At 29.0% G+C, this 12568-nt stretch overlaps 1 protein-coding gene across 1 annotated transcript; it reads left to right on the top strand.

Annotated features, from left to right (window-relative positions):
* The first annotated feature begins 252 nt into the window (after positions 1-252).
* LOC135962504 (uncharacterized) lies at positions 253-815 on the top strand. Its single transcript, XM_065514469.1, has 3 exons — positions 253-390; positions 459-576; positions 639-815. The coding sequence occupies exons 1-3, from the start codon at positions 303-305 to the stop codon at positions 739-741; spliced, it is 309 nt and encodes a 102-aa protein (XP_065370541.1). The 5' UTR covers positions 253-302; the 3' UTR covers positions 742-815.
* The last annotated feature ends 11753 nt before the right edge of the window (positions 816-12568 follow it).

The following is a 12568-nucleotide window of genomic DNA, read 5'->3' as shown; positions in this document are numbered from 1 at the left end:
TAAAAATACTGGAACCACAATGGTTTAAAAAGCGTCTAGAATTTTTTCCATTTTATTGCCCTGTGTAGTATTCTAGCATATTAATTTATTTATTAATTTTAAGCAAAATATTATTTCCTTTTTATCAACTGCCAAACCACAGTGCAGCTCACAAGATAATGATTGAAATACATTCATACATAAGTTATGATTTCTTATCAATTTTAATAAATAAAAATAATGAAAAAACCCAGATTAAAGGTTAAACTTGAACTAAAATCTAAAACCAAAACAGTTTCGTTTAACAACTCATTGAATCAACAATGAAATTTCTACTTTTCATAACATTAATTTGTGTCCTTGTAGTGGCCAATAGAGCCGCTGTGGGCAGAGGTATCTATAAAGATCCAGGTAAATATTAACAATTTCTTTTACAAATTTTAAAAATAAATTGTGGCTATTTATATATTATTTTTAAGCACACCCTGGTAAATGTGTAGTAGATGGTTCCATATTATCGCCTGGTGAAGAAGCTACTCATAAATCTCACTGTTACCGAATGATTTGTGGCAATGATGGCATGGTCACTTTCCATACGTAAGTAAATTTTAGTAATTTACTTAATTTTATTAATTGCTATTATTGTTTTCTAATCACAGTTGTGGCGTTGCAGCACCACCACCAGGCTTTAAATTAGGTGATCCCATTATGCCTACAGAGCCTTATCCAAATTGTTGCAGGAAGGCTTTTATTCCGATTTGATAGAAATAAAATATTTAAAGCATGTGGACAATAATTTTAATAAAATTAGTATGAATTACAACTCAATAAACAAATTTCATGGTCAAGTATTGAGTTCAAGTTCTAAATTCAGGCACTTCACTATTTACACATTAGCATTTTAAGGCATTATTTTGATGCAGTGATGCAAGAACTTAACACAAACGCTTTTAAATAGGTCATTACATTGATATCATTTAAACAAGTTACATGTAATGACTTTAATATCATGTTGGTAGTCGGGTCTCACAGAAGCCGTTATCAGTAAACAGATTGTGCTCATGTAAATGACTAAAAAGTAAAGCAACAAAATCGAAAAAAATTTAAAAGCTTTTTAAACCACTACATAATTTTGATGTAATGAAGTGCCAGTAGTAAAAATATGGCCCAAATTTTAAATTCTGAGAGGTTTTTTTAAAAAAATGTTTAAGTAAAATTATAAATTTTTTGAGTTGTTTTTCTCCACAAAATTAATGATAACTCAAAAATGGTTACCCCGAAATTATTAAATTAAACTTAGGAAAATTGAAATTTACATAGCTTTTAATTCGTTTATATATTGCTTTTCAATCGGCTCAGCAGTTTCGGAGTTATAACAAATATAACAAATTGAGACAAAAAATATTTTTTTTACGTGAAAATAGCAATTTTTTTGTTTTAATAAAATCATGAAAAATATAAAACGTCAGAAATTGTTCAGATTTTTTGCTTTATCACAAAGCCACATGTAATAGGAACAAGATGAAGTATCAATCGTAAAAATCGATTTATTCTTTTCGAATTTATTCACAATTAAGTGAATTTGCTAATTTTCACAAAAAATTTGTTTTTCGTTTGATATACATAATATTGAGTAGTTAATGTTCTTCTTTCGATTGATTGAATATTGAAAACATTTTTCTCATGCTATGTACAAAATTTCACTTATATATTGCGTTTCGATCGGTTTACTAGTTTCGGAGTTATAATAACAAATTGAAGCAAAAAATATATTTTTTACATGAAAATAACAAATTTTTTTGTTTTAAAAAAATCATGAAAAATTTAAAACTGCAGAAATTGTTGAGATTTATTGTTTTATCGCAAAGCCACATGTAATAGGAACAAAATGAGATATTGATCATTAAAATTTATCGATTCATTTCGAATTTATTCAGAATTAAGTGAATTCGGTCATTTTCACAAAATTTTAGTTTTTCGTTTGATATACATAAAATGTTCTTGATATACATAAAATGTTCTTCTTACGATTAATTGAATTTTGAAAACATTTGCCCCATGCTATGTACAAATTTTCACAGAAATATTGAGTTTCAATCGGCTTAGTAGTTTCGGAGTTATAGTAACAAATTGAAAATAAAAAAAAAAAATTGTTTTAAAAAATAATGAAAAATCGAAAACGCCAGAAATTGTTCAAATTTATTACTTTATCACCAAGCCACATGTAATAGGAACAAAATGAGATATTGATCATTAAAATTGATCGATTTTTTTCGAATTTATTCAGAATTAACTAAATTCGTTCATTTTCACAAAAATTTAGGTTTTTGTTTGATATACATAAAATTGAGTAGTTAATGTTCTTCTTAGGATAAATTCAATTTTGAAAACATTTTCCCCATGCTATGTACAAATTTTCACAAATATATTGTGTTTCAATCGGCTTAGTAGTTTCGGAGTTATAATAACAAATTGAAGAAAAAAATATATATTTTATGTGAAAATAGAAAATTTTTTTTTTTAAAAAAATCATGAAAAATTTAAAACGGCAGAAATTGTTGAGATTTATTACTTTATCGCAAAGCCACATGTAATAGGAAGAAAATGAGATATTGATCATAAAAAATTATAGATTATTTTTGATTTTTTTTCACAATTAAGTGAATTCACTCATTTTCAAACAAATTTAGTTTTTTGTTTAATATACATAAAATTGAGTAGTTAATATACTTCTTTCGATTGATTGAATATTGAAAACATTTTACTCATGCTATGTACAAAATTTCACTTATATATTGCGTTTCGATCGGTTTACCAGTTTCGGACTTATAATATCAAATTGAAGCGAAAAATATATTTTTTACATGAAAATAACAAATTTTTTTGTTTTAAAAAAATCATGAAAAATGAAACGGCAGAAATTATTGAGATTTATTGCTTTATCGCAAAGCCACATGTAATAGGAACAAGATGAGATATCAATCATGGATTCTTTTCGAATTTATTCACAATTAAGTGAATTCGCTCATTTTCTCAAAATCTTTGTTTTTTGTTTGATATACATAAAATTGAGTAGTTAATGTTCTTCTTACGATAAATTAAATTTTGAAAATATTTTCTCCATGCTATGTACAAAATTTCACATATATATTGCGTTTCGATCGGTTTACTAGTTTCGGAGTTATAGTAACAAATTGAAGCAAAAAATATATTTTTTACTTGAAAATATCAATTTTTTTTTTTAAAAAAAATCATGAAAAATCGAAAAAGGCTGAAATTGTTCAGATTTATTGCCTTATCGCAAAGCCACATTTAATAGCAACAAAATTGCATATTAACCATAAAAAATTATAAATTCTTTTTGAATTTATTCACAATTAAGTGAATTCACTCATTTTCAGAAATTTTTTGTTTTTTGTTTGATATACATAAAATTGAGTAGTTAATGTTGTACTTTCGATTGATTGGATTTTAAAGACATTTTCCCCATTCTCTGTACACATTTTTTCTAAGTTTATTTTCATAATCGGACTAACCGCTTTTGAGTTATCATTAATTATGTGGAGAAACGTCTAACAAAATTTATGATTTTACTTAAAAATCTTACCATTTTATCATTTTGGTACAGTGATTATTCAAGCCTTTTTTTCTGTTGACCTGTGTAATTGATTATTTACAAACTAGCTGACCCGGTGCGCTTCGCCACCCCAATTATAAGAAAGAAATAGTACTATTAAGTATCCCTTTGTGAATCTAATTGTAAATGTCTAATTTAATATTTCTGGATCCATTATTATAGAAAATGAAAAAGAAAGTTACCACTAAAGTCACCTTTTTTGAATTCAAATTCATTCAGAATCATGTGTGCCTAATTTTAAATTTTTAGGTTTATAAAATATTCAAAAAGTACCATTGCAACAAAGAAATAGTACCATTTTGCATTCACTAAACCATAACCCGTCAAGTTTGAATTTTAAATTTGTATAGCATTTCCTATATTATCAACTAATTTTGTTTCTATAACATTTAATATTTAATAAATTATCACAAAACCGAAACTGATCGGTTTTCAATTTTTTAAAACCGAAACCGCGGCTTTGAAATTCTTCGGTTTTTTTTGGAAACCCAATACCAAAGTACCAAAAAGTCTACCCCTAGAATTCTCACTCACTTAGGACCATATACGCTTAATTTCATATTTTTATGTCCATTATTAAAGAAAATTCAAGAAGTACCATTAGAATATAGAAAAGGTACCAAAAAGCAGTCACTTGTGGATTCCCTCTCAATCGTTTCCATATAAGCTTTATTTCGTATTTCTAGGTTCATTGGTGAAGAAATCACTAAAAGTACCATTCGAATGAAGAAAAAGTACCAAAAAGTCTCCCCATAGAATCCTAACTTACTTAGGACCCTATATGCTTGATTACATGATTTTAAGTCCATTAAAGAAAAAGTACCATGAAGTATCCCCTAGAATTTTCACTCACTTAGAACCATATATGCTTAATTTCATGTTTCTAAGTTAATTTTTATAGAAAATTCAGAAAAGTACTATTAGAATATAGAAAAGGTACAAAAAAGCCCACACTTGTAGTTTCCCACTCACTCGGGTCCATATAAGCTTTATTTCATGTTTCTAGGTTCATTGGTGAAGAAATTACAAAAAGTACCATTCGAATAAAGAAAAAGTACGAAAAAGTCTCCTCCTAGAATATTTAATTTCATGTTTTTAAGTCCATTGTTATAGAAAATTCAAAAAGTACCATTAGAACAATAAAAAAGTAACTGTAGTTCAGTTCTCACATTTTGGTACCTAAGTATTATCCCCAAGTTTGAAATTTAAAAATATTCCATTTTCCCAAAATTGTTTATGCTGCAGACATGTCTCAAAAGATTAAAATCTGTGTTAATGTGCCCAAGAAAAAATATGTTTCAAAAAAAGTACCAAACTGTTTACCCGAATTTGGCCAAATATACACCTATTCACTCGAGTTCAAAATAACACCCTGTTAGTTAATTTTTGTATGAATCCAGGAACCAATGTAAAAAAAAATTATCAAAATTGGCTTAATAATTTCAAATAAAATGTATTTTCCCGATTTTATCCCCTTTTTGGTACCTTTTATGTAAATTTCTGTATCGCGGTGGGAGCTCATAATAAAATATTCGTATGTCTATGTCAAATTATAGAAAAACATATTTTATGAAAAAGTACCAAAAATAAACTCAATTTTTATTCCTTAAGGTTTCGAATTTCCAAAAAGTACCAAACTCATATTTTTTATTTTTTGATAAGTAAAGAATACTATTTAAAATTTGTTTCTATGTTTATTAGTTTAAAATATACATGGGGTGCCAAAAAAGTACCAAAATACAGTTTTTACGTTTTCTCCCCTAAAATGTTCGAATTTCGAAAAAGTACGAAACACCTGTCAGCTTATTTTTTAGATGAAGTAAATAATAATTTCAAATAAATTATTTGAATTTTGTTTAATTTTTGTTTTCTTTTTCTTGGTTTTTTAATTTTAATTTTTCTGAATAAAAATATTCAAATTCGAATAGTTAAAATTCAAATTAATTAATTGATCATAGTTTTGGTTAATCAGAAATTTTGATTAATCGATTAATTGGTCTATTGATTAATCATAATGTTGGATTATTCGATTAATCGTCCATCCCCATTATTTGCACATTATTAGAATTTTGTTTTATAATTTAAACAAGGTGATGTCATTAGATGCCAGTACTTACCACGGCCGCTTATAAATAAGTCATTACTTTAATATCACTAAAACTAGTTACAAGTAACAACTTTAATAACTTATTGACCGTAAGATTCTACAGAAACCGTTATCAGTAAAAACAGAATGTGTTCAAGCAAATGTTTTATAAATAAGCAGTTTTATAGCAGATAATAAATAAGTCATTACTCGACTACTTCCAAGTGCTAAAGACAGTATGTAGTAGTCATTGAAATGTAATTCAGTAATTGCTTGTCGTCACAGAGTTTTTGTTGTGATCATTTTAATAAATACATAGTATAAAAACGTCCGGCCTCATTACTGAATAAATACGTTTGATCTTCTATTTACCAAAATTAAAATGAATTTAAAATACAAACGTTAACACAGTTCTCGTTTGGTTATCAATATCTTTCAGCTGCTGCTCTACATTCTCTTCAGACGCGTGTGAAAATAATTCGCACAGATTTTATCACAATAATCCTGTTATATAGTTAGTGGTTATTTAAATGTACTACTCCAACCAGATGTTTGATTCATTTACGTCACAATTGTTTATATCAACAAAAATAAAAAAATGATTTAAAAAGTGGTTTCACTTATTAAATATTCAAAATTATTCAACTTTAATTTTTAATACAACTGGCCTGTGTGAAAAAAATCCTCTACAATTTGGTATTAAATAATTTTTTTTTTTTAATTTAAACAAATACAATTCATTTACAAACCGGCTTAAAACGCAGAACTAGAAATGTTAAAACAAAATGTTTGTTTTGTTTATTAAATGATTAAATTTTATTGTTCAATTTGGCTACTGGAAAGTTAGCTTAAGTAGTTGTGGTGTCTTTTAAATTAATAATAAAATGTCATTTATTTATAAATTATGAGCAATGCACAGTATAAGCGAAATGCTTTAGAGATAGGAAATTGGTCATTTGGCGATTTGCGAATATCTTTCTTTTTTAAATTTCGAATAACAGGCGATTTTTTGAGTTCATTTCTCATCTCAAAACTAGAAAGTTTAATATTTACATGCTTCCAAAATCAATTAAATTTGACATATATTTTAAAATATATAAATGTTTAAATCTGCCATACTTTGTGAATATTTAGGACTTTCAAAAAAATCCAAAATTGCCTAGACTTTCTATGCTAAAGGCTATATAAAATTCAATCTACTCAAATTAGCAATATTACTCTTTTTTTATTATTTAGGCCTTACTTTGCATATTTCCATACTGTAAATTAATTCAAAAATAGTTTTCCTTTCAAAGAAAGCAGAAATGAATGTACAAAATTCTTTTGTTTAAACTATAAAAAAAGTACAAAAGATTTATTTATCCTAAAACAATAAACATGCACCGACTCCAATAATTTCCTTATATATATATCTGATATGTTAATATTTAGCCCCAGGGATTTGACACAATTTTCAGTAAATTCTCTTCCACTACAAAGTATGTCTATATGTTATATTATAAATAGCCATCTTGGGTTAATAACCTTAACCCACTTCTATATAGACAGCTAAACATTTTCTTCTCAAAATTTATTCAGTTTTACAAGCTAAGCGATAGTTTTAGTTGAACTAACTACAGCATCCACTCTATCCTGTACTTTTGCAACTACACTACTACTCCTTTGCGTGGTGAAAATATTTGCAATTCTAATCAGGCCAGAAATCCCTGTGGTGTATTTTCCTGCATTCATCATCTGCGAACTTTTTAAAAAGACAAAAATAAATAAATGCTCCTTTTTATTCTTTGGAGAATGTTGTGCAACATCAAAACAAACAAAGAAACGCACTTTATACTTAGTTGATTATGGAAAATTATTTTTATCGCTAACAAAAATAAGAAATTTAAGTGAATTGTTTAAAGTAAATATGTTAGAGTGCTATGTTTGGCTGGGTCGAATCATATATACCCTTCAACTTAATATAAAGGGTCTTTCAATATAGACTTCCGATGTTTGATAGTTAATAGCTGCTATAGTGATGCAGCTACATAAGTCGAATTGGCTGTCATTTATTCCATTTCCTTTGACAAATTATCATGAACGGATATAGCGTGCAAATGATAAAATTGTTTTATCAAAATGGGTGTTCTCTTCGGGCAACGAATGAGGACCATTTCCGGATGAAAGTCAGAAAACAAAATTGTCGAATTTGGGACGATACCAATTCACATAAGATCCAAGAGTGTAAAATGCATCCCAAAAAATTCACTGTTTGGTGTAATGTAATGTTTGGGTAATGGCCTGACTTTTGTCAGGCCATTACCGCTAATGGCGAGCAATATAAGTCGTTGATTACACTAGGGTGGCCCTTAACAAACAAAAGTTTAATTTTTACCAATCTCACCCCCAAGTTTGGTGAAATTTTGTAAAAAACTCATCCTGGAAATTTTTCGGTGAATCGGTTAGGGTTAAAGCTAGGTTTCCGCATACACCGTAATCGGCGCCGATAACGAAAACTGAAACTGAAAAACGTTGGTGTTCATCACCGTTTCATTTCTGAATTGTTTTCGTTTCAGTTGGGTACGTTGCGGCATAATACAGAAACGAAATTATTTTTTAATCTTGGATGTCGCACATTAAATAGAATTTCATTATTTTTTACAAAATCTATTATTTTTTCCTCTTCCAATAAAGAAAATTTATTTTTTTTATTCATTTTGATTTTCTTTAAATTTTAAATAAAATAATAATTAAAATAATTTCGAAGTAGCACCGAAAACAACCTACTTGAAGTTTTCGTTCCTGCCCCAAATGACAGGTTTTTCGTTACTGATCGGTGCCGTTTCGTTCCCAATTTCGTTGCCGATTTCTGAAATGTACTTTTTTCGGTGCAAATGTATGGAATTTCGTATTCGGTGCCGATTACGGTGTATGCAACAAGCGAGATTATTTTATTTTCGAAACTAGAATATAATAAATAATATTAAAAATAAACTACGAATGGCGAGTAATATGTGGAAAAATAAGTCTTAAAAATGTTATTCTATTATTCAAAATAAACTCTAGAGGTAGTACAGAAATTGGTTTAAATTGAGGCACATAAATTTTATTGATGTTATAATGTTCAGTTCACGACACCATGTGTTGTCGTTTAAACCCTTTCCGTCCCAAGCAATTTCAAAATTTGCGTATTTCAGTGAACTTTTCAATCACAAAATACTAAAGTAAATCGCACAAAAACATATTACAAAATGAAAAATAAATAACATTTAATATTATCAAATTTAAAACAGTAAGAAACGTTAAATTCCTTTCCGGGGGCGGAAAGGGTTAATGTGCTTGAATTGAAATCAAAATATTTTTTGGAAAATATTCAAAATTGTTTCAACATTGCATGTACACAGAGAAAATAGATCCGTGGTAGCAACCGAATTTGTTGCCAATCGACTGATTCGGTTGTACACACATGGTGAATTCACAAGGTCTCCTATCATGTTATATTGTCATATTTCACAATGGTTTATTGCCTTTCAAGCATAAAATGTCCTAAAATAATAATATTCTTTATGCAATGTTTATTGTGTTATCGTAACCAACCAGAAGAGACCTGCGCCGAACGCCAAAGAGTCGGTTAAACTGAGCCGCCGATTCGTGAAATATTAGGACATCGTGACAATATGACATAATAGGAGACATTGTGAATTTACCATATGTGTACAACCGAATCATGATAGGAGACATTGTGAATTGGTCGGACGGGGAACGTTCTGGACTATAAAGCTGGTTAGGCAAAACTTCCAAACCACTTCATTCTAAATAGGTTTTGCAACATGTAGTCGAGCGTTGTCATGACGGAATTTTAAGGTATCATGTCGCATATTCTGGGAGTTTTTTCGGTCAATGCTAGCTTTAAAGGAATCAGTTGCGTTCGGTACAGGTTCCCTGTGATGGTTTGGTCAGATTTCAGCAGCTCATAATAGATGTTCCCATCAAATACAGAGCGCAATGGATATTTAGCTTTGGTAATGGATCCATTTTTCGTCGTAAGTAATGATTTGGTTCAAAAATGATTTTCTTTTATAGCGTTCAAACAGCATTTCAGTTTCAAGCTCTTTCGGCTTCAATTCGTATGGTACCCACTTCCCCTGCTTTTGGATGATTACAGCTGCTCGCACACGTTTTGAAATTGCTGCTTGAGTAGCTCCCAATGAGTTTGCACGATCTTGTGGAGTTTTACAACAATCTTCATGGAGTAATGCCTCCAATTCTTGGTCTTAAAACTTTTTTTGGCTGGTCTGGGCAATCTTTGTTTTTCGTGTTAAAATCACCACTTCTCAACCGATCAAACCATCTGTCGCACGGAACACATTCACCATTAGCTTTGATGAGCAAACGGTCTGCTTCAGCGGCACTTTTTTCAAATTAAAGAAGTAAAGCAAAACTTTACACATATGACGTTCAGTTGGTACAAAATTTGACATTTTCGAAGCAAAAAAAACTTGAGTGATAATAATTGACAGATATGTACTAGGGTATTCAATTAATCGGGTTTCTGGTTTAATCGGTTAATCGAGCAAATAATTAATCGAGTTTTAGATTTATTCGGTTAATAATCGTTTAATTTAAAATTATTCGATTAACCGAATAATTTCTATTTTCATTATAAATTGAAAATACAACAACGAATTTTGTGTACAAAAACATAAAACACAGCAAATAAGGTATTTGAGATAATTTTTGTAAACATATCGCCTATTTGCTGCAACAACGTCATAACTCAAAATCCGTGTTTTATGAACTGAGTAATACAAAATATGCGCTGTTCTATAATCTTTCATATAGTTTCATCTATTTTCAAAAAAGTCAATTATTATTTATGTGATAGTGTTTTTTTGTCGTAAACATCAAAATTAAAATTCATGTTTGCTCGTAAATTTGATAAGTAAAAATTTGGGTTAAATACAGATTAAAAAGATATTAACATCTACTATTTATATTTCTGAAATCGCATGATTTGTTGAAAATTTACTTAAGAAATAGTAAGATGTTATATAATATTCAAAGAAGTTTTTCTCGACACGACTTTAGATTTAATAAAACTTTTCTTGGAAAAAACTCTCTCGCTGATTGTATATGTTGGAGATATCAAAAGCATGATAAAGAATACTCCTTTTTGGATTGTTTTAGATTTTGATTAATTTAATAGTTTCTTTTAGTTATGATAAAAGACTCATTTCAAAAAAGTTTCGTCTATACATGTAAATACAAAGTTTCAAATACATGTATATTAAATATATATGTATATATATTTAATTTATTTAATGATTAGTATATATACTAATCATGTTTATTGGATGTTCAAAAAATATCTAATTTTATTTGAATTGAAACGGAAAAATAAATACAAACAAATTGTTTAAAGTGCAAAAAAAAGGAATTTCGGTTAATCGGTTAATCGACACAAATTAATCGGTTTATTTGTTATTTGAATATCGGCAATTTTAAATTGAATACCTTAATATGTACCCTTCAAAATGACATATAAGTTATTAAGAACAAAAATCGCGTTCAAAAAAACGTTATCTATTGTAAATCCAGCATTTTTAAATCATACACCCAATTATATTGGGCATACAATAACATACAATATTGCATCGTTTTCAATTTTCAAGCTGACTACCAGGGGGCTATTTTTAAATATACACCAAAGGTGATTGAGAATCAAATGCTGAATGTAAAGGGGACTTTATTTTTTAATACAACAAACTTCGCCACAAAACCAAAATACCTCCAGTAGTACATATAGGGTATACAAATCAAAAAATCACTGCATGTTGTACAATAGGTATTTATCAAGGCACAATTTCTAAACACTGTTTTTCTGTTTGTATTCTTTTATTCTCTGAACGCAACGAGTATTTGGTATTTTCACAATTATTTTAAACTAGTTGCAATTATTGAATTATTTTAGTCCACAAAAGGTAACAAAACAAACTACAACAGCAGTAGTAACAGGTAGAACATACATAGAAACAAATAAAATGATAAACTTTATTAGATTCGCTGTTAAAACAAGTGACCAACGTATGTTGCAATGCAATACAATAGCAGCCAACAGAACTACGCATTTTAATGCAACGCAATGTCATGCAGTACAAACATGGAAATACAGAAAATATGTACTCAAATTGCAGTGGTTGTTGGTTAAAGTTTGGTGCAAGTATTAAGCAACGGTATCTCAACATGACACATGCTGTGCAAACAATACTCTATAACTTGACTTGTACTAGTTGCAACAGCGTTATAAAACGGACTTGTCGAAAGTGCGTTACTATCTCTGTCGCTGAACCAGTGTCAGTCAGTTCAGTGTCTCTATGATTCTGTTCGCATTTATTGTGTCAGCATGTACACAATCGCAGTAACACACTAAAAGCATTTAATTAATACTTAATAATCTACCAGTAAATAATAAAAAAAAGGAACAAATAAAACGATTTAAGACTTATAGAGGAAATGTCATTATAACTTTCAACTTTATACATCCAGCAGCCAGCCAGTCTGTCTAACGTCTGCCTTTCTTTCTCTGCGACTGTGTCTGTGCATTGTGTAACTGTAAAACCCATTGGGTTTCCAGTTGTGTTAATTATTCTTAGAAAATGTTGACTGGAAAACATGTTGAAGTATTTCTAAATTATTTTCTAAAGAATAGGAAGAAAAGCGTTAGAAAAGCACGCGGCCTAAGTAACTTGCTCTTGCTGTTGCTGTTATTGTATTGTATTTATTGTGGGATTAAATAAAGAATGTAATAATGTTGTCGGCTGAAGTGTTTATTGTTGGGCTAATAGCTACCGAAGCTATAAAACTGAATAGGAGTTCTTTCGAACATC

The sequence above is a fragment of the Calliphora vicina genome, chromosome 5 (assembly GCF_958450345.1).
Source record: "Calliphora vicina chromosome 5, idCalVici1.1, whole genome shotgun sequence".
In the NCBI taxonomy this organism is placed as follows: Eukaryota; Metazoa; Arthropoda; class Insecta; order Diptera; family Calliphoridae; genus Calliphora; species Calliphora vicina.
The sequence above is the reverse complement of the archived record's forward strand: the minus strand, read 5'-3'. Positions and strand labels throughout refer to the sequence as shown.